Source organism: Notechis scutatus, chromosome 1 (genome assembly GCF_049901735.1).
Source record: "Notechis scutatus isolate UNSWTSFEM ecotype Mainland chromosome 1, rNotScu1.2, whole genome shotgun sequence".
NCBI lineage: Eukaryota > Metazoa > Chordata > Lepidosauria > Squamata > Elapidae > Notechis > Notechis scutatus.
This window is the reverse complement of record NC_142009.1, coordinates 217,970,107-217,993,379: the sequence shown is the minus strand read 5'-3', so window position 1 is coordinate 217,993,379 and position 23,273 is coordinate 217,970,107. Positions and strand designations below refer to the sequence as shown.

The 23,273-nt window shown below is 40.5% G+C and overlaps 1 protein-coding gene across 1 annotated transcript; it reads left to right on the top strand.

The window, feature by feature from the left end:
- The first annotated feature begins 83 nt into the window (after window positions 1-83).
- EAF2 (ELL associated factor 2) lies at window positions 84-17,550 on the top strand. Its single transcript, XM_087950239.1, has 6 exons — window positions 84-277; window positions 2,768-2,862; window positions 7,554-7,690; window positions 8,387-8,535; window positions 13,671-13,934; window positions 16,821-17,550. Exons 1-6 carry the CDS (start codon window positions 175-177, stop codon window positions 16,865-16,867), a joined length of 795 nt encoding a protein of 264 aa, XP_087806365.1. The 5' UTR covers window positions 84-174; the 3' UTR covers window positions 16,868-17,550.
- The last annotated feature ends 5,723 nt before the right edge of the window (window positions 17,551-23,273 follow it).

Below are 23,273 nucleotides of genomic sequence, written 5' to 3'. Positions count from 1 at the left end.
CTTCTCATCCAGTGAGGAGCCAAGCGGTAGTCTGACACGGGGCGTGGCCTCGCTCGGCAGCCCCGCCCCCTTCCCCCACTGGCAAACGCGAGAGATGTACCAGGGTAGTGGAAGCAGCTGTTGGAGAGAGGAGGCGAGCAAGAGAGGAAGGAAGCGGGAAGCGGGGGTCTCGGGATGAACGGCGCGGCCCGGGCTCTCTTCGACAGCAAGGAGCGCGTCCTGTTGCTGGGCGACAGTTTCGAGAAGCAGCCGCGCTGCGCTTTCCACACCTTGCGCTGTGAGTCGAAGCGGGTGCTTTAACTGGGGGCTGAAGCAGGCGGGGAAAGGGGGCGGCGGCGGCGGCAAAGTTGACGCTTGCTTGGAAGGCTCCGCGAGTGACAGCTCCGGCTTAGGAGCAGTGGGGACCCCTCGGCTGTTAAAGTCAAGACGTAAGGCAAGGGACCGACAAGAGAAGGTTGTGGTGTGTGTGTATGTGTAAACGTGTAAAGTTCGGGGACCGAGACTCAAAATCTGTGCCAAGGGAATCGCATTTTTCAGGACCCTGGTTGTTTTTAGCCCGAAAACTACCCCTGTTGGCGTTTTAGAAGCCGGGAGTCTTTCTAGGGAGAAGGGACAGTTGTTTGTGTGTGTATACAGTACATAGAAATCCACGCCCTCAATACACACACACAGAGTATATATATATATATACATATATGTGTGTGTGTGTATGTATGCATATGTATGTGTGTGTGTGTGTGTGTGTGTGTGTGTGTGTGTATATATATATATATATATATATATATATATATATATATATATATATATATATATATATATATATGTGTGTGTGTGTGTGTGTGTGTGTGTGTGTGTGTATTATATATGTGTATTACACATATAGGTTGAGGGTGTGGATTTGTTACATAGTGAAGCAAAACTCAGACCCAGGCTGCTTTTCCATGCAGGAGGATCAAGGGATGTAATTATCAAAGCAGTGGGTATTGTGTAAAGTCAGCCTGTCATGCTCTGTGACTTCTCAGCTTAGTAGGTTTAAGGCCCTCTGCCTTTTTTTTTTTTTTTTTAAAGGGAAGAGCATTTCTAGAAACGGGTAAGGGGAACCTGGTGAAATTGACTGAGAGGTGATTGGCAGGGAAACGAAGTTGGAGGGATTGTGGCATGGCTTGTGGGTGAGAAGGCTTTGAAAAATAAACTGGTTTTCCAGAGGTTGCCCAACCACCTCCCTATCTCTCATAAGAGACAAGTGTTGAATAATAGTTCCTGGTTAGGTGAGCTTTTATAGGTGAGAGCATGTTTCAGGTATAAATATCTAGGATATTTATAATCTGTGTATTTTGAATTGGATTCTTAAAAACTGTTTCATTTATATGAATGTTCTACTTACTTTCTTCTGTGTGCTTTTAAGCATTTCAAATTCAGCTCAGAGAGGAATATCAACCAGTTATCTCTACCCAAATCATATTTTTCTATTCATAGATGGAAAAGATCCAATTTTTAGAATGCTTGTATGCATTTTGGGGTGTGACAATGTATTTTGTACAATATATAGGGCAACTATTTGGCAGTGGATCCTGTTATATTTTTCGCAACTGACATTATTGTTATAGAATTGTAACCTGAAGATTTATATTTATTTTAGAAAAGAGCTTTACTTTAACTTGTAAGGTTAAGGGCTTGCAATTTGAAAGCTGAGGATACATTTATTTAAAACTTAAGCACTCTGCAGTGTCAATAATTAACAGGACAAGTTAATAGGATCAAGGGCACATTTGACATTTTTAGATAAAAAAATTCAATAACACCCTGGAAGTAAACAAACTAGGTTTGTAACTTTTTAATCTTATGAAATACAAATATAAAATAGAGTAAAACATTACTTCGGCTCATTAAGGTGCGCCTAGTATTATTTAGCAAAAGATAAACCTGACATCTAATGTCTTGACATCGCCTTTCCATAATTTAAAGCACTGTATATGTATTGGATAGTACCCCTAATCAGTATATCTTTGGAGAGCTATAGGTTGGATTAGAGCAGTGATTAATTCCACTGGATAGGAATATGTATTACCAAAATTGTAACTCCTATGTTATATGGGTGTGGGAATGTGCAGCTGAGATATTTTTTCGATTTGAAACTTGAAATATATCTTTCTTTCTTTCTGAATCTTCTTTATTTTCTGTTGAACGTGATAATTAGTTAGAAATGGAGATCTGTTTAAAATAGATTGGCATGTTTTTGTAAAAGAGTGCTGCTTAGAAATGCAAAAAAATTAGTACCTTTTCTGTAGCAGTGCCTGCCCTCTGGAGTGAAGTTCTCCCTGAGGTTTAAATGTGCACGCACGTGTGTGCGCGCGCGCACACACACACACACACACATCCCTCAAGTTTCAAAGGGCCCTAAAGACCTGGCTCTTTGCCCAGGCCTTTGTTGAGCATAATCGAACCCCCTTTTCTTCTTTTTCTTTGTTCCCATGAAGGTTTGTTATCTCTGCCATCTTTGACCTTGTTCTGTTTTGGACTTTTTTGTGTGTGTTTTAATTTTTTTAACCATTGGTAAACAGCCCAGACACTAGGAGTTGAGTGGTATTGGAACTTAATTATTAATTTATAATAAGTAATGGATTACTCCTAAGGACTACTGAATAAGACTAAACAAGACAGATAAGCTACTATTAGAAAAGATTTCCATTGAATAATGTAACTTTTTCATTTATCTTGTAAGTTGATCAATATTTATGGAATCATAAATATTTATGATTTTATTCAGATGACTTCAAACCTGCATCAATTGATACATCTTGTGAAGGAAACCTTGAAGTTGGTAAAGGTGAACAGGTAACAGTAATGTTGCCAAATATTGAGGTAAGATGTTTGTGTTCCTTAAAAAGGCATAGCTATATCTTAAGTCTGATTACTTTTATGTAAGTGCATGAAGAATATAATTCTCAAGGTAGATCATGCAGATGGGTTAGGATTAGGGTTCTGTGTTCTGCAACTGGTACTGGTTGCATGTGAGACAATAAGTAGCAGGAAAATCCTTGTGTTGATTCCTGCATTCTTCTACCAGTTTAGAAGTATCTTTGTAATAGCTGCACAAAAGTGATTCATGCTGACAGAATAAAAGATCTGAAGTAGATATATAAGAATGTAAATACCGTATATACTCGAGTATAAGCCGAGTTTTTCAGCCCATTTTTTGTGCTGAAAACCCCCCTCGGCTTATACCGAGTCAGATTCCCTCTGAAAAAAAATGGTGTGGAGCTCCGGAGCTGGGCAGGCGCTTCCCTGCTTCCGTGTTTCCTTTGCAACTTTTAAGCATGGGGGTAATCGGAAGCAGAAAAATTCTTGCATGAGGATATATTTTTTCTTTTTTTAACTGTTTTTAGGGGGAGGGAAAGACCCACCGTCATGTGAGAATGCTCAGACACGAAATCTATCCGCCCGAAAATAAGTGTGTGTGTGGGGGGGAATTTTAACAGAGGGAAGATGTAGGGAGAAGGCAAAAGCGACGGAAGATCCTTCAGGGAAACTGAGGGAGACTCACCCTTGGTCCAGATGAGCCCCCTTCCCCGCCCTAAGGAAGCAGAGGCAGCCAGCAAGGGCAGGCAAGCCCACTTCACGGACTCCATCCGTCCTCGCTCCCACCCACCTACCCACCCAAAGCCACGAAGTCCCCAATCGCGCAGCCCAGAATCGCCCTCCCCTCAGGGGGCAGCAACGGCCGGTTTTCCCGAGACAAGAAGCTCCGCCGTGCAATGAAAGCGCCCTGGCTCTAGGCTCGCGGGCTCAGAAAACAACGCGAGCCGAGGTCGCTTCAGCTCCGCTCGGCTTCTCCAACATCCGGCGCCGCCCTGTTCTATGTGCCGGGCCCGGCAAGTCCGAGCAGCCAGCGCGTGGAGCAGGGCGGTGCCGGAGATCATTGGCTGCCTCTTTCGCAGCACGGAGGCCTCCCGGCTGGCCAGCTGCTCTCCTCCTTCTCTGCCTGTTTGTTCTGTGTGGCCGAGGAGGAGGAGACCGCCGGCTGGTTGGGGAGGCTTTCTGCGTCGAGGAGGCGGCTGCTGGTCTCCGGCTTTGCTTCGCTTCTCTGATGGTCCGGCGCCGCCATGTTCTTTACTTGGGCAGCCGGGCGCCGCAGCGGCGCCCACGGCGGCAACAGGCAGTTTCGCCCGGGCTCCGCTCAGGTGTCCGGCTGGGGCTGTCGGGAGTTGCTGCCGCCGGTGCGGCCCCAGTCCCGCGTCGCCTCGGGAAGGGAAAGGCAAAAAGGAACCTGCCGTTGCAAAGCGCTGCCGCGCTCTTCCTTTTGCCTTTCCCTTCCCGAGGCGACGCGGGACTGGGCCGCACCGGCGGCAGCAACTCCCGACAGCCCCAGCCGGGGCCCACACCTGAGCGGAGCCCGGGCGGAACTGCCTGTTGCCACCGTGGCGCCGCTTGGCGCCAGCTGCCCAAGTAAAGAACATGGTGCCGACCATCGGAGAAGCGGAGCAAAACCGAGACCAGCAGCCGCTCCTCGACGCAGAAAGCCTCCCCAACCAGCCGGGGGGCCTCCTCCTCCTCGGCCACACAGAACAAACAGGCAGAGAAGGAGGAGAGCAGCTGGCCAGCCGGGAGGCCTCCGTGCTGTGAAAGAGGCAGCCAACGATCTCTCGGCACCGCCTGCTCCACGCGCTGGCTGCTCGGACTTGCTGGGCCCGGCACATAGAACAGGGCGGCGCCGGATGTTGGAGAAGCTGAGCGGAGCCGGCGACCTCGGCTCGCGTTGTTTTCTGAGCCCGCGAGCCTAGAGCCAGGGCGCTTATTGCACAGCGGAGCTTCTTGTCTCGGGAAAACCAGGCTCGTTGCTGCCCCCTGAGGGGAGGGCGATTCTGGGCTGCGCGATTGGGGACTTCGTGGCTTTGGGTGGGTGGGTGGGTGGGGAGCGAGGACGGACGGAGTCCGTGAAGTGGGGCTTGCCTGCCCTTGCTGGCTGCCTCTGCTTCCTTAGGGGCGGGAAGGGGGCTCATCTGGACCAAGGGTGAGTCTCCCCTCAGTTTCCCCTGAAGGATCTTCCTTCGTTTTTGCCTTCTCCCTACATCTCTGCTCAGGTGTCCGGTTGGGGCTGTCGGGAGTTGCTGCCGCCGGTGCGGCTCCGGTCCCGCGTTGCCTTGGGAAGGGTGGAGCAAAACCAGGAGCCGCTGAGCCTGAGCCTCCGGTGCCGCTGCTGCCGTTGCAAGGCGCTGCCGTGGCTCTTCCTTTTTGCCTTTCCCTTCCCGAGGCGACGCGGGACTGGGGCCGCGCCGGCGGTAGCGACTCCTGACTCAGGGGGCCTCCGAGGGGAGGGGAAGTGAGTGACTCCTGCCTCTCGCTGTCATCATCATCTTCTTCTTTTGGGTTAGTGAATCAATTAAACCTTTCATGATAGTGAGATCGTTTCCCAAATTAATTATTTTTATTTTTGAAATTTACCAGTAGCTGCTGCATTTCCCACCCTCGGCTTATACTCGAGTCAATAAATTTTCCCAGTTTTTTTGTGGTAAAATTAGGTGCCTCGGCTTATATTCGGGTCGACTTATACTCGAGTATATACGGTAACTCCTAATACAAAATAAATACATAAGTTCTTTCTATTTTCACCAAATTTCTATTTCTGAATCTGATCCTGAGATTCAGAATCTATATTGATGTATTTAAAAGCCAACTTTTTTATTTTAATGTACCGTATTTATCGGCGTATAACACGCACAGGCGTATAACACGCATCTTCATTTTAAGAGGGAAATTTCAGGAAGCGCCGTTTCACCCCACTCCCACCCCCCGCGCGCTTCAATCCACAGTGTCCCATTCTGCCTGCCTGCCTGCCTGCCTTAGTTTCTGGTTGTTTGGGAGCAGCTTCGGCTGAGAATAATAACTATTCGCCTCTTTACTCAGCCGAAGCTGTTCCGATTCAACCATTAACGAAGGCAGGCAGGCAGGCAGAACGGAGCACTGCGGGCGGGCGGGCGGGCGGGCGGGGTGGGGGTGGGGGAGAAACGGGCGCTTCAGGGAAGCCCCCGCTCTTTGAAGCAGTTTCTTCCTGTGCTGGTGGAGGAGCGAGAGCGACTGACAGAGCTGACCCAGAGAGAAGGACAGGCTTCGGTTGCTTCCTCCTCCCCTTCTTTCATTTGTGTCCTTGATCCCCGATCCCAGCAGCATTCACCGAAGGCTTCTTAACATTATATCGGCGTATAACACGCATACATCATTTGCCCCCTATTTTCAGGGGGAAAAAGTGCGTGTTATACGCCCGATAAATACGGTATATGACTTCTCATTTCTGATTAGACAAGCTCCCCCATGGTTTGCAGCTTTTGCTAATGTCTTTTACTGAAAAAATTATTCAGTATTTTTGGAATATTTTTTCTTTTCTTTTTTCTTTTTTCTTTCTCAGTTTCTAATGGATCTTTTCTCTGATTCATTCTCTAGCCAAGAACAATACTTTTTCCTTTATTTTCCTTATTTTTTTTTAGTGTGATTCCATTGCTCTGATGTGCAAAGCAACTTTTACTACTTTTTTTTATAAGCCAGAAACCTTCAATTAGACAGTCTAATTAAGGAAAGGTGCTGTGGCAAATTGTGCAATTCTTGTTCCCTACCAGTCAAAACCTCTCAAAAAGCAGGCAATTTTGTGTTACCTAATTCTCCTAACTTGTTCCTCTTCATATGTCAAGAACAAACATTACTTACATTTCTCCTTGTTAAGTGTGGAGTTTCCTGGTTTGTTTGGCCACACCTGATAGGATGAACCAAGTGGGAAAGACCAGATAGCAGGCACAATATGATATGATAAATGAGAATATTTGTAGCTCAAGGGGCTTGGTACTTATGATGTTACCTAGTTTGGGTAATGAACTGTCTGCAAGAAAACAGCCAAGCTCAGAGAGAACCAAAGACCCCGCACTACATGATATGATTTGTGTTATTTGTGACATATGAAAGAGGCTGAAATTGATTTAATGAGAACATATAACACTCCCTTTGATGAGGGAGATTCATCTTCAATTCTGTTAAGATATTAAAATATTTTCAGTAAACAGTCAATTAGAAAACCCACATAGTTACTCTTCTGTGATAGAACAGAACTGTAAAATTGCTGTTTGTAATCTTGAAGCAAACTAGTATTTTCAAAAGTTGTTTGTTGCACTATAATTTTGATAAAAAATTCAACAGTAAAAAAAAGAAATGGAGTAATTCAGGGCAGTAATGGCTTGCTGATGCAAACATAAACTTCTTTTTTCATAACTGGGATGGATGTTAATTAAGATGGAATGAAATCCTTTGTGGTTATATGATAAACAAAGGGTAGGAATTAATTGAGCTGGGCTGGACTGAAATCAGTATTGTGTGCAAAACCTGAAAATTGTAATTTCATTATGAAACATGAATCTTAAGATTGGTTTCCCTTTTCAGTTTTATAATGAAATAGAGACTTGAGGCTATGTGTGAAATTTGAGGGCTTTTTATTATAAAACATAGAGCTCTGCCCTAAGAGAGAAAAAAACTTGTAGTGATACTAGTAATTCTTTTTTTATTTAAAATAGGGCTCTACTCCACCAGTAACAGTTTTCAAGGGTTCCAAGAAGCCATATCAAAAAGAATGCATCTTAATAATTAACCATGACACTGGCGAATGTAGACTAGAGAAACTTAGTAGCAATATCACAGTGAAGAAAACAAGGTGGGTAGAAAAAATAGCCAAGTTGTTCCTTCTTAAAATGTGACAGTTGCTTTGGGATAAAAGTTCTGATAAGCCTTAGCTTTATATGTGTTCCCTTCCCTTATCATTTTCCAGCATAAGTAGGAAGTGCAATGCGAAAGCTGTCTCTTCTGCTTGGATTTTAATATCAATCATAGCTTGTGATTCAGATGTAAATTTAAACTATGATTAATTGAAACAAAGCTGTTATGCCAAACAGAGAAGAGAGTATGGAGGTTCAAAGCTCTTCTAATTTTCTTTCTGTTGTACTCTATTGCATGTTCATATCACTTGTATAGTGGCTATTGAAATATACGGTATTTTGGATGATTTCAATGGGAAATGGGATTTTTAAAAAGTTCTATTCTGTCTCCGGTCAATTCCTATTTGCTTTCTTTAACTTTATTTCTTAGCATGCTCTATCTCTTTAATGTTGTATACTGGAACTAATTTAACTATTTTCCTGTAGAATAAGCAAGTTTAGATTTGTTTATTTTAATAAAAACTTCAGCACATGTTCATGAAATAACTAGGCTGTAACAACTGTATTATGGTAGGAGATATTATATTTATCCACATCTCAGACATTCGTGTATTTTGTATATTCTTTAAAAAGTGTTCAAAAAGCAAACTACTGCATATTTTTCAATAATTATTTTAATGATCTGATTGATGCAGAGGTGAAGGCAGCAGCAAGGTGCAGTCTCGTATTGAGCACCACCAGCAGCAGTTAATGAAACACACTAATAAGATGCCAAACAACCACAAATCTTCTCCACCAAAAGAAAAGGTCTCTCCACCTTCTCCTATGGATGATATTGAAAGAGGTAAATTATAGCTATATTCCTTGAGACACTGATTGTGGAGTGTCTCTGTAACTTGAAGGCTTTGAGATTGAAGTTTTTTGCTTAAATTGTCCTTGAGAAGGTACGTTGGTCCAGGTGGGGTAGCAGCTTCAGATTCAGCTGGGATTCATATGATTACGTATTCACAACTGATACCCTGACTGTATGCAGAATAATATATAATGTGGGAAGGTTTTTAATTATTTTTTGATTCAATTTTCTGACTGGTTAGGTTTACTGGTGTGTAGTGGAAGATGTTATATAACTATATAACTATATATAGATTTATTGCCTATGTTTAGCTGTGATCTAGACATACTTATCTAATGCTCATCCATCCTCTAATGAATTCACTATAGTAAAATTTGCTCCCTCATCTGAACTGCAATGCTCACCTCATAAAAACATATCCATGTGTTTTGAATGGGTGGGTGTTTGGAGGGGGGGCGGAGAGAGAGAGAGAGATTAGAGATGGATATTCATGCCTCCTGTTTGGATTAAAATTCATTAATCTATAATTATTGTCCATCGCTCCAAAGGTTATGAGAGCTATAGTACAGGGTTTTTTATTATTACTTCTGGTACTGCACTGGTTGCAATAGACCAGGGGTCGCCAACCTTTTGGACCTCAGGGACCACCAAACTCATAATTTTAAATCCCAGGAACCACTAACTGGTTCTGTGGGCATAGCCTAATTTGTGGGTGTGGCTTGGTGGTCATGTGACTGGCTGGGCATGGCTTATATGTAAATATTATAAATATTTATATAAATATATTTTTATAAAAAAGAGCAACATCTACCCAAAATCAGGCAAAGCAGGCAGACAGATTGAGTTGCTCACAGAATCACAAATTCATTCAGAGATCAATCTATCTGCCATCAGCTAGCTCAGTCTGTCACATAAAATTTGCTTGCAAGCAAACTCACAAAATTAACTCACAACACACCATGTATGGAAATATTGAATTTTTTATATAAAAAGGAGCAACTTTTACCCAAAACCAGGCAAAGCAGACAGGCAGATTGAGTTGCTCACAGAATCATTCAGGATCTATCTATCTGCCATCAGCTATCTGAGTCTGTCACAAAAAAATTGCTTGTCGTGAGTCTGCACTGAATAATAGAACCTTCAGTCCTAAGGGAGGTTTGGCTGTGCTTAAAAGCAGAGCTGAAGATCTAAAGATGAGCTAGAAAGCAAGAAATCCAACCATTTTCTGCTTCCTAGCTAATCTAAATCTCCTGGCACAGCAGGACAGCTGATGGTTGGAAAAAGGAAAAATAGCAATTTAGCAGGCAAGTTTGCCGGGTGAGGAATGAGTGGATGGGGAGGGTTCCTGTGGGCCATGTGGGCAGCGCAGTCTTGTATTTCTGCACAGCCTGGATTAATTGCTTTGTGGGGGTGTTCTGGGGGTGAGATTTCTCTGCAGCCCACCAAAATTTTCTTGCGGCCCACCAGTTGGGGAGCGCTGCAGTAGACCATATGCCAGCCTTCCCATTGATCCTTGATTCTTGCCAGCAATAAAAATAAGTATGGTGTGGTATAATAATACAAAATCTCATTCTACACTAAACAGATATGTAATCGAGTTGCTGTCTGTCTGTCACCTGGATTCTTTAGTCATGCTGATCCTGTTTATATATTCTCTTGGTCACTATCCTCATTCTTTACATTTTTTGATAAGTCTCTAATTTCTTTTTTTAATTATTATTAAATTTGTCTGCCATTCATCTTGCTTTGAAGTGACTCCGGGAGGCTCACAACATTAAAAGCAATCAAACCATAAAAGATCAATATTTCTAAAAGCAATAAAAATAGAATTAGAATCCAAGTGAAGTTGTAGTTAACAGATGTGGGGTGAGGGAGCAGGATGCACTTGGAGGGGGAGAGGGGTTTTTCCTCTTAATTCATCAATCACCTCCAGTGTGATACTCTCCTGTTGCAGCCCCAAGCCATTTGCCACATCCAGGTCTTCAGGCTGTTATAGAAAGTCAGAAGGGTGAAAGCCGATTTCGGGTCTGGGTGGGGTAAGATGTTTCAAAAGGCAGGAGCCACGTCAGAGAAGGGACCCCCCAGTCCAAATTCCCCGATCTTCTCCTGGACCCCCCAGCCCAAATTCCCCGATTGATGGAGAGGAAGCAGCTTATCCCCTTTGCTGGCATAGGCGTGGCGAGCCAATCCCATTGAAAGTTTTCCCCTTCTATTAGATTATGGTTTTATTTTCACTAAGATTTTGCATAGATACGCATGCGGTTGTCTAGATTTCAGGTACTATTGTCTGTGGATGCTGCTATTCAACAAAATTTGGGTCGTACTGAATTTTGATCTTTTGAATAGGTTGGAAGTGATGCCATTTTTTCCCCCTTCCATTAGTAACAGTAGGAATGTCATACTTAGTTTACATACTATGTAAAGTAGAATAAGCTTCCAGCTAAAAACTGTGGCAGATGACTAGGAAGAATTTGGTTGCGTGGTAAATTAATGTTAAAAAAAATAGTAGCTTCTTGTACTGATGGCCAGGGCATTCTCAGCATAGCCCTTGAATACCCAGGGGCAGAGGGGGGGAAAGCATACAGGCAGGTGTTTCTTTTGTGACTCAACTCTGACTGGAAAATCTTGTCATTTAGTTTCCCGAATAGCTGCTTAAAAAAAGTACCCACTTGCTGCAGGGTAGGGTGTTTAAGATTACATTAAAATGGAGAGTTTCTTTTCTAAGGTTGAATGTTTTGTTTAAGATTTTTTTTCCTGAGTCACACAGTTCCGAAGTGGTTGCCCAGCATTCTGCCAACCTGACAATTACCCAGCAGGGAAGGACCTTCCAGGAGTGGGGTGGGGTGTAGTGTGGTGGATAGGAATGGCAAGAGATTTGTTTTGCGTTGCCAGTTGGATGGCTAGTACTGTTCAGGGCATACGTGAAATGGACTCCATTTAATAAAATCAGACATGCAGAAAAGTATTCTTTAATGAATTAAAAATTAAACTGGAAGGCAACCTGACAAAAACTGCCTAAACTAAATTAAAGGCTGTGTAGACATGCAGAATTCAAGATCTCTTGTTGCTAATGCTGAACTGTTTGGTGCTGATCATGAAAGCTTTGGTGAGACTAGATAGATAGATAGATAGATAGATAGATAGATAGATAGATAGATAGATAGATAGATAGATAGACAGACAGACAGAGAGACAGACAGACAGACAGACAGACAGACTGTCATAGAGAAAAGAATGAATGCCTCTGGTCCTTCTCCAATCAGTTTTACTCTTTGATATTAAAGGAATAATTGTGAGGTTTTAGTTTCCTTTAAGCCCTAAAGTCAGAATGGGGATTTAACCCAGCCATTGTTATGAAGGAAGGTTTAACATAGTTTGCCTAGAATCTTGAGTGAGGTTGGCAGTGCCCAAAGCTCATCAGCAAATCCCATACAGTATAATACTGCCGTTGCTTTAGGTTCATTTGAAGTAGCACAGTTTAGACTGGCTTTGCCTCAAGATTGAAAATGCTGCATGGCAAATAGTATTTCAAACATTAGCTACAGCCAGAATAAGAGTTGTATAGAATTGCTGGGCTATATGGGGGAACTGCTGAAAATCTTGGCTTGCTTGGTTTTGATACAGAAGTAGTAGTTTTTGAATTCCAAAATGCAAATATAATTATTAAAATAATCAATACAGTTTTGATTAGAATACCAATTGGTCTCCATCTGTCAAGATATATTGGCTGATGGTGTCTGGAAGAAGAGCCTTTTCTGCTGTGGTCCCTGATCTTGCCACCAGAGGTGAGATCTGCCACCATCCTCTCGGCCAATCAGAAGGGCCTTAAAACTTGGTTCTGTGGGTTGGTGTGGGGCCCTGATAGGTTGCTCCATGCTGGGAGTGGTTGGTGGAATAACAGGAGATTCTATCTCTCTGTACTGTTTGTGCAACTGATTTTTAGTCTTTATCTAATTCTGGTTAATTTTAATGTTTTTATAATTTTGATTTTATTCTGTTGTAAACTGCCCACAGTGACTTTTATAGCAAGCAGTATATATAGTTAATAAGTAAATAAATTTAAAAAATGTAAGAGGTGCATTTAAAAAAAAGAAGAAAATAACATTTCTTTAGACTACAGATTAGTTTCAGTGACATATGGAGAACATAAGTAAGTCATTTAAATGCTGACATACCTGATTTTAAGTTGATGCATTTGTTTTATATAATGCTATTTTATTACTTTATTGAATGTTATGGTGTATTATGTTTCTGTTGTCTGATATCCCAAAGTGAAAGGTCAACTAAATATGCTATTAACAAATTATGGTATAAGTGCATTCTTATAAGCTTTGGAACCTGTGAATCAATCATCTTTACTTTGCTACATGCTTAATGACTGAATCAATTTGATCTATGAAGCCTGCTCAGAATATTATTGCTAACCTAGAATAGAGTTTTATTTGCTACTGTGTCATCCTGTCAAAAGTTGATCTACAGTGAACATATGATCAGCAGGATTTATTTATCCCAGGTCAATTTGGCCCTTCCCAATGCAAATAGATCTAAGAATATCAGCTGTAACTGTTAGTCATTTGATTAAACTCTAATAATTGTTGCCTAATAAGCTATAGAGGGATGAGAAGTTTTGCTATGTTGCTTCTGCTGCTATCATTTTAAAAAACAACGATGAAGCAGGTTTATTCATACATATTTTGTATTTGCTCCTCAGGGCTCTACATCAATATTTAAGATTGCTCAAATAAAGAGAGGTTTGAAGACCCTTTGCCAGGTTTTTTTCCCCAAGAGCATTTGTGAATAATCAGTATCAGTTTTGTGCAGAGGCCAGGATTGAAATTAATTATTGAAGAGTCTCCTTAAGCAAAAACATAAAACATATTGAGCTCTGCTTCAAAAAGCCATCTTATATAGTTGGAGTTTTTCTTCCTTTTTCAGAACTGATATTTTCTCTTTTTATCTATTTTTTCTTTGAGTAGAGATTTCAGCTTTGGGAGCATCTGATCCAATTCTAACCTCTGTACCACATAATTAATAATTTCCCATCAGGTTTGTGAACTGAATGTTGTGATTATGTTTGCCTTTGTCTTTAATTCTCCCCCCCCCTTTTTTTACATCATATCTTTCAGAGCTAAAAGCAGAAGCTAAAATCATAGAGCAAATGAGCAGCTCTGATAGTTCATCGGAATCAAAAAGTTCATCTGCTTCATCAAGTAGTGAAAACAGCTCTAGTGATTCAGAAGAAGAAGGATCAAAGCTATCGCTTCCCTTGTCAATGCCACACCTGCAGCCACCGCATCCCATGATGACAGTATCACAACAGGCATTCCCAGATGTGGAGATTGGATATCGCAGAAGTCAAGAGAGCAGTGGCCGTTTGATGAATACGCTGAGTAAGTCATGAAACAAAGCATGCTATGATAGACTTGGGCATGAGGAAACCACATGCTGTTAGTTACAACTTTCCAGGCACAGATTTAAGTTAGACAGCAGCAGTTTGAATTAGAAGGTGGGGTAAAAGTTACACTGACCTCTCATTATGCCAGATTAAAGATTATGGTAAAAACAATTCAGCACAGATCTACGACTGGTTTCGGGACTTAGGGTTTTAAAACAATTTTATCTAGAAGCATTCATAAATTCCAGAAATGATCTCTGCAGTATAGTTCACATTTCACTGCAGTAAAATGGTTATCTCCAGGGCTGCTTTCCTAAGAACTGATTTGTGTATAGGACATGACATTTTTGCCTTTTATCTTATAACAAACAAGTTATACTCCTGTTTACTAGTCAATCGCAGCCTTTATCACAACCTAAAGCAAAGCAGATAGATGATAGATAGATAGATAGATAGATAGATAGATAGATAGATAGATAGATAGATGATAGATAGATAGATAGATAGATAGAAAGTATAAATGATTGTAGAATTATAGGATAATTGTTTTTTTTATATACACTTCCCAAAATGAAACATTTTAGGTAAAACGCAAGTTGGCGTGTCATATGTAAATGGTAGATTCCTACCTTATTTTCCTGATCCAAAAATAGACCAGAGGATTTTTCCTGCTTGGTTCTGGAATATCATATATAATCAAGAACATTGGACATATAAATTGTAGCTTAACTGTCAATGCTAGCCAAAAATGATGCCACCCAATCTTTTGTTTAGTTTGTGCTAATCTGTACGTATCTATAATATGTACTGTATCTTTATTCAGTTACACTATTGTCGGACTTCATTATTAGTGTTCTCTAGAAATGTCTTGGATTATATAACAATTGATACTAATAAAGAGTTATTTATTCTCCTGGCAATTTATTTAATTTTATTGCCTCATTGAGACTTTTTAAAAGTCTTATAAGAAAATCTTGATGGTTTGAAGGTTGACAAAATTAAAGTTCAGAAAGAAAACTGGCTTTCTTAAAATTTTTCACTGTATCAAGAAGATCAAATCAGTTTACTGGAATCTATTTTCCTCAACTACCTGTGATGTACATTGGGCTGAGAGAGGATGTTTGGCCCAAGGTCACCCAACTGGCTTTCATAATTAAAGTGGGACTAGAACTCATGGTTTCCTGCTTTCTAGGCTGCTGCCTTAACCATTTGACCAAACTGGCCCTCAATATGAACTTGATAAGGCAAAAAATATAATAAAGCAAAAGATTTTATAAAGTTATATGAGCATATATATGGTAATTTCCTGGGCCACCTGAAAAGCTATTTTTAAAAGCTTTTAGTGATGTAATTGACAGTTGCATAGAAAACCCAGTGAGAAAGAGCAAAGTTTTGATTTAGGTAGGATTAGCGCTATACGTTCACTTTACATCCCAAGTAGGTGAGAAAACAGCCCAAGAAAACTGAACATGCTTAATGCTATGATGAATAACAGGGAGGAAAATTTTGGAGAGCATGAGAGAATGATCGAATGACTAGAAATTTGAACAAAATAATTGTATCATTTGGCATTTTGTTTGAGCTCTGTTAACACTATAGGGTTGATGAAGTACAATTGTTGATAACTTATAATGCAACATAATCTTTTGTGGCAATAGTAAGCCATCTTACTATTCTTTCTATATAAATATTATATAATTAAATATAATATGAGAAATTTCAAAGAAACAGTTAATTTTTAGTATTAATTACCCCACATTTCTATATTTAAATGCTTCTTTTATTTAAAAAATAGTTTCTATTTTGCTTCTAGGGCAAAGAAATGTATTAAATGTGTTCTTAATGTATATGGGGCAAATTTTAAGTAAAAAAAAAAATGTTTCAAATTGCTTCTGACCCGAGTATTCATAGCCAGTATACTGAACTGATGACCCTTCAATCTTACTGATTTTATGTCACAACTTGCCATTGAAATGTTTCTAAAAAGAATTCTTTTTTCTGCTTTATATTGAAAAAAATAGAATTGCACAAGATTTCATTTATGTCCTCAGGTGGAACATATTATTTGCAAATTATACTTCTCATGTCTACACTTATGATAAAAATGGCAGTGTCTTTAAAGGATATTTAAAATGTTAGTATTTTAAAGTTTAAACATTAAAATCACCCTAAATATAACTAATTCTGCTTCTGGTTATCTTGTTAGGATAGAATTGTACAGTGCCTGAAGGTGGATATCTGAATTCGATCCAAATTTATAGAGTTGCATAAAAGCTGTAAATACTAGGGAATATATATGATTTTCTGAATCTTTCTCCCCAAATATTACAATATATGTTCATAGACTTTCCCTTTTAGTTTGTAATCTTGCTCATCATTAATTATACCTATATGTCTGGCCAGAAGTCCTTTCTTTCTCAATTAACCTAAATATAGAAGATAAACTCTAAATAACTTCTCCCAATTAGTATTTTACTAATATTGCCACCCACCAAACAGTATTTTGACAAGGACAATTATTAATGCAATTGTCTGTTCTATTGCATGTCATACTGTAGTTCCATTCCTCAAACTTTTTGTGAAGGCTAAATTGCAATCACTTGTAACTAGTTACTTTCCCTCTCAAAAAGCTGACCTTTATTTTAATTGACAAATTCAATAAGGTTGAGTAATATTGAAAGCTATTGAAAGCCTGGTGGATCCTGTGTGTTAGGATTAAAAGATAAAATCAGAGATCAGTGATTGGAAGCCCTGTGCCTTTTATTGTAAAAAGAAATGCAAGATATAGAGTGAAAAGCACAGAGTCCGGATTTAGATTATGCTGTTGGATTTGATTGCTAATGCTTCTTTACTATGGTGTAACTTGCCATTTTGATTTTAGGAAATGATCTCCAGTTGAGTGATTCTGGAAGTGACAGCGATGATTGAAGATGCTTTGAAATTTTGAAGATGCATTATTTTCCTTGTTGAAGATGAAAAGACATTTATTTTGCACTAAGTAATAAAATTAGAACCATGTTATGAACTTTGATAATGAAGTTGACTTAATTTTTATGGCATGAAGTTCAGCATTCCTTCTGCCATAACTTTATATGGCTGTTTTAAATGTCTGGATATTGGATATTTTAGCCAAGCCAGAGTAGCTTCTACTACCTCCTTTACTTAAAAGTTGAAACAACTAACTATTATGTGTGATTTGAATGTGGAGGAAATATTTGTTTATAATATACATATTTTGGACGAAACTTTTTCTTGAGCGAACATGTTTATAAGTGAGAGAAAACAGTTGATATCTGTTACATTTTTATTCTTGGGAGCTAATGCTATTAAAGTACTTTCTAATCAATAGTACGGGACTATCCAATTTCGTGTAACAATTGAACTGTAATGAACACAATCTGGTTCCAAATTTCTTTCTAGCCAGCAGTTTTTCTCATATGGGTATTGCTAAATTTCTTGTCTTTGGTAATAATCGATTAATAGCTTTAGTATCTTGGCAATTAAAGGTATATCATTATATAACATATATATGCTCTTCAAATTCTGTTAAGATCAATGAATTGTGAATGTTTGGCTGAGAAATAATAAAATATTTATCATTTCCTTAATAATTGCTGTGGATATTGGAACATTTGTGATCCCTTTGCCCTTTAAAACTGATGTAAAATAGAGAAATGATCTCTGAACTCATAATTACAAAGAAGTTACAAAGCATGCAGGCAAACATCATTCCATAATAAGTGTATGCGGACCACTCTAATATTTTACTACACTGAAGTGAAAAATTTACCTATGTCTGTATCCCAACAATTTGTCTCACAAAAATAGCCATTTAAAAAGTCTAAAGTAGGGTCCAGTAATTTACTATACATATTATTAGTGTGAATTCTAATACCGTGTTACTCCAACAATACGGCCTCCACCAATAGGAAGGCCCAGCATGATTTCTAGGCATGAGGTAAATTAAGCCCCGCCCCCAAAATTTAGGCCTATTTAAACCATGCGTTTCCCCACCATTTCTCACATCGTTCGTTAGAACTACACGAGGTGAAGAGAAATGGTGGGGAAGGGAAGGAGGGGAGAAAACTTGCCTTTAGGAGTGCCATGCAGGTAGCCTAGGCTAGAATACCCTGATCTACTACCGATAGAACATCGGCCAATAGAAGCTCCCCGAAGGCAGAGTCACCAGCTGCTTCTATCGGTCGGTAGAAGCGGCCTCGGGGCGAGCACTTGTGTGCACTCCCCTCGCCATGAGGCCATTACTATTGGCTGATGGAAGCTCCCCAAAGGAAGAGTCACCAACCGCTTCTATCGGCCGGTAGAAGCGGCTGGTGACTCTGCCTTTGGGGAGCTTCCATCAGCCGATAGAAACGGCCTCGTGGTGAGGGGAGTGCTCATTAGTTGTCTTCGAATCTACCAGCAGGGCAAGAGAGAAAGCACACATGTATCTGTATCTGGATAAAAATTGTGAGATTGCGACGGAGGGAATGGGAGAAAAGGCCTTAGCCCAAATGTGTTCTTGTTTTGCTTTCCTGCCCATTCTCTGATCAATCTCTCCGGGGCAGCTTTTGGCCTAAAATCACCCAGGTCTCCCTCAGCCAAAGGAGAGGGGAGGTCTCCAAAGACAGTCCCTTACCTCCGCCATTTGAGAGGACCGAACTCATTGCTTCTCAAAGTTAGACCCGCAAGTTTTTCAAAAGTTTTTCTGAACGCCTTGGACGTCTGATGAAATCCAGAAATGTCTTGTGATTGAACTCAGTCAAAAAAAAAACAAACCCGCACCTCGTCGCCAAGTCCCTGGTTTTACGGCTCCTCTCTCATCCTGAATTATGCCAAAATAAGGGATTCCGAGGCTGGCATTGGTTAATTGGTTAATGACGGACGCTCTTTCGGGCGCTCAGAGAGAAAGAGAAAAGGCGTTGGTGAAGTTCTCAGGCTCCCCACAACTGTTAGCAGCGCCACCCGTGAGCTGTGGCAGGATTGCCTTGGATCATATGCAGAGTGCCTTCGCCATTCAACTCCCCCCCATGACTCAAGGTTCATACTAAAATTAGGCCTTTCCAACCAGCCCCTGCAAATATTCATCCCTCACCAAAGCAATAGAAAGGATGGTTTAGCTTCTTCCTGGCCCTTCTTTGCTCCAGCTCCCTCCCACCCTCCTGTGCCGTGGCGGCGACCCTTTCACACTCACCCCGCTTCCCCACTGCATTCCCATGAGGACTGCTCCCATGTCTCCTTTTGGGAGCCCGCCCGATCTCCCTTCTAAGGGTAGCCGAGCTCTGCTGCCTCCTCTTCCCTCCCTGACAGCCCCCCCCCGCTCCCCAAACCAGCGGCGGCAGCAGGTAAAAGGAGTTTGGCTGCCCTGGGACTTTGGCAGGGTGCCCAGAAAAGGTCTGGCCTGGGGAGGGGAGGGCGGCGGTGGGAACCCTGCAGATGCTGAGACCTTCCCCCGCCAGAAGGGCTTGGCTGACCAGGTGCAGGGATGAAGGTTAGCAGGGGTGGTGTTTGTGTTTGTGTGTGTATGTGAGAGAGAGAGAGAGAAACTCAGCTTGCTTCCCTTCTGCTAAGAAAAGTTTGCAGCCGCTCTCCCACACGCACTCCCCTCGCCACAAATCCGTTTCTATCGGCCAACGGAAGCGGTTGGTGACTCTGCCTTTTGGGAGCTTCCATCGGCCAATAGAAATGGCCTCGAGGAGAGTGCGCCAAAGTGGCTGGTGACTCTGCCTTTGGGGAGCTTCCATCGGCTGATGGAAACAGCTTCACGGTGAGGTGAATGCACGTGGGTGCTCGAGGCTGCTTCTACCGGCCAATAGAAGCGGCTGGTGACTCTACCTTTGGGGAGCTTCCAGTGGCGGCCTCATGGAGAGGTGAATGCACATGAGGCGCTCTAGGTGGAGGTGCGCATGGGGGAAGAAATTAAGTCACCCCCGAAAAGATATCCTAGCCGTTTTTTGGGGGCTCAAAAAAAAAAAAAATAAGACCTAGCCTTATTTTATGAGAAACATGGTACTTTATGGAATAGCATGTTGATGAATCAGCAAGAAAGCTGTTTCTCAGCACTAATCTGGTCTTTTGGCAAAAAGATAATTGTCATTTTCAGAACCTTTTGCCTTGCGCTAATTTAATTTTTGTGTGAGCTGAATAAGCAGGTTCTTAGGAGCAAAACAAGATATGGCAAGTGTGCTCAAGGACTGGCAGCGGGAATATAAACATATTCTTAGATTCAAAATACTTTCTCAGTGCCAAGGCACCACATTTTGGGAGCTGTTTGGCACCACAAAAGAAAGAACTGGAAATTTGATGAAGTTCTTTGTTCTACCCCTTGTTCAGAACTAAAATTGCTTCTGTAATGTTGATCTGTTGAATTTTTGTTTTCCTTCAGCTGCATAGAAGCTACTTTTTTCTTGTTAGATGAGCACTTCTGGGAGGGCGCATAGTTTGAGGAAGGAGACAAACAATTGGCACCAGGTGTCATTTCAGATGAGAATTTCCCAAGTGATATGATCTTCTATTGCCATGTGTCTATTTCACTCATGTACAACTTGCAGCCATGCGAGATCATAATCACACAAATGACTTTTCAAAGGGATGGGGAGAGGCCAAATTAAAAAATCCTTGGAAGCAAAAAATAAAATAAAAATTTCCCTAGGGTGTTGCCTCTATTTGGTAAGTCTAGCAATAATAGCTTAACAAATTATCAATTGCTTTATAGATGTAGTTAATTAATATATTAATATATGATATATAATATAATGTATAGGTAATCCTCAACTTAGGATCACAATTAAGCCCAAAATTTATGTTGTTAAGTGAAAAATTTGTTAAGTGAGTTTTACCCCATTTCATGACTTTTCTCACCATGTTTATTAAGTGAACCACTGCAGTTTTGAAGTTAGTCAATGGCTTTCCCATTGACTGTGATTGTCAGAATGTTGCAAAAGAGGATCACATGACCCCAGGACACTGCAACAGTCATAAATGTGAGACAGTTGTCAAGCATCCGAATGTAAATCATGTGACCGTGGGGATGCTGCAACAGTTATAAATGTGAAAAACAGACCTAGGTCTACTTTTTTCAGTGCCGTTGTAACTTTGAACGGTCAGTAAATGAACTCTTGTAAGTCGAGGGCTACCAGTATAATATATAATAATATAACACAACACAACACACTACAATACAATACAATATTATATTATATTATACTATTCAATAAATATAATTATAATATAACATAATAATATACAGTATAATAGCTATATTTTTACTTTAAGAAATTATATCTTGAATATTGCATTCTATCAGTCCCTCCATGGAGTGCCCTTGATGAGAAAACCCTAGATTTCTCAGTCTTGAGATGACACTGTCTTAGCTGGATTTTGTTGTCCCATTCACCAACTTTTTACTGACAGAGAGGAAGGATTTGAATTGGTTAACAGTCCTGTAACCTGAAGCCAAGTGCAGAGGCAGAGAATACAGGCCGTTTATCAGCATACCACAGACCTCTGTCAATGCAGACTGAGATGGAGACAACATGTGACGTTGCATGATTGCATGAAATATGTAAAGAACCTTCCCATGCATCCTCCCCCTGGACCGGCTGCAGGCATGGCAGTTAAATTTTGCCAGTCCTTGAAGGAAATTTGAAATGGATTCTGCAACCAAAAAGAACAAGGCTTTTGTACTTGTACCCTCTTAGCATTGTTTCTAAAAGAGGATGTTAGATACATTTAAGCACACCAAAGTCCATGGATATGGAAGTAAACCTGAAGTTATAATGAATACAGCAGTGGATGTCATGATTACAAGAGTTGGTTGAGGTCTCCTGTTGTAACCCATCTCTGAATCCAATTAACTTATTAAGAGTGTTAAAAGTGAGTGGATGATAGCAATAGCAATAGCACTTAGACTTATATACCGCTTCTCAGTGCTTTACAGCCCTCTCTAAGCGGTTTACAGAGTCAGCGCATTGCCCCCAACAATCTGGGTCCTCAATGATGAAGCATAAACTGCAGAAAAAAAGATCTTTATGCATAAAGGAAAATGAAAAGTCTGTTGCTAATTTCAATCCCTTTTAGCTTTTTTTTTTTTTTTTTGCATTTAACAGGATTAACATAGGTTAGTTAAACTATGCAGGGTTGCTTAACTATATCAAGCTGATAAAAATGGGAGCATGCGGTCCTTATAATGAGCAAAATGCAGCTTTGTCTAGTAGAAGGCATAACACAAATGTATTGGGTATACTATTTCTTTATAGGAAAGGTAGTTGTTTAAAGCCAAGAATAGCTTAGACTGGTTCCTGAAAGCTACAAGATAATAATTTTTGCCCATTAGAAAAACATTAACTTTTGCTTTGATGCATGCTAATAACATCTTTAATACTTTTGACTCCTGCCCTAGGCCAGCCCAAGGTAACTTTCTTGTTAGTAGATAATCTTGTTCTGTAATTCACTCTGTCATGCTTTTGAATAACAGAGTGCTTCACAGCATATGTTTATTTTAAAAGAAGACAGAATTGGTTGTTTAAAATCAGGGAGGATGAACTTCTGATCTTCAGGGTTATGTAGTTATGAAATAGCCAAAGATTGCTAGGATTTTATTCCAGCATCATCTTCAAAGATTGAGTTAACAGGAAGTCTGCTTAGTTTTTAACTAAGTTTGCATGTACCACTGCTATACCCGCCAGGAGTTTACTGTTTTTCCAGTCTTTTATATTGTTTTTTTTATTGTTTGTAAGCCGCCCAGAGTCACTGAGAGTGAACGGGCAGCCAGATAAACAAACAAACAAACAAACAAACAAACAAACAAACAAGCCAGTTCACAAATGCCTGTACATTGACAATTGTGCCTGGCTTTTAAATTAGAGTTTGAGGCCTAAATGTGCATTAAAATTAGATTTTCCACAACTGGAATTTAAACATACAACAAGTACGGGTTGCAAATATTGGGTTTTATTAAATCAAAATATAGGAAATGCTGGCTGCTGGAGGTTTGATGTACTTTGCCTTAAAAATATGCTCCTGGTGTTAGTGCATCAAGAAAAATAATAAACCTATATTATTTCTACAGATCGTAGGATTAGTTTATTTTAAAACAACATATTCCCGTCTTACTTTCTACCTTCCAGCCTTCTTTTCCAAAGTGAGACTTTTTAAAAAATGTACTACATTGTATCAATAGCACAAGGGTCCAAAAAAAGTACAATTCTGAAAGTTGATAAAAGATTCTCAGTCATCCAGGTAAAGTTAATAAAATTAGTCCAGTTGCCATGATTCAATCTACAATTCTAAATGTTTTGCCTGCCTGCAGCCTTATGAAATTGAACTGAAATGTAAT

Coding starts and splice junctions, on each gene's coding strand:
- EAF2 (XM_087950239.1), top strand. CDS start 175: ATGAACGGCGCGGCCCGGGCTCTCTTCGACAGCAAGGAGCGCGTCCTG. Junction 2,863..7,553: donor TAATGTTGCCAAATATTGAG/GTAAGATGTTTG, acceptor TATTTAAAATAG/GGCTCTACTCCACCAGTAAC. Junction 7,691..8,386: donor ATCACAGTGAAGAAAACAAG/GTGGGTAGAAAA, acceptor TGATTGATGCAG/AGGTGAAGGCAGCAGCAAGG.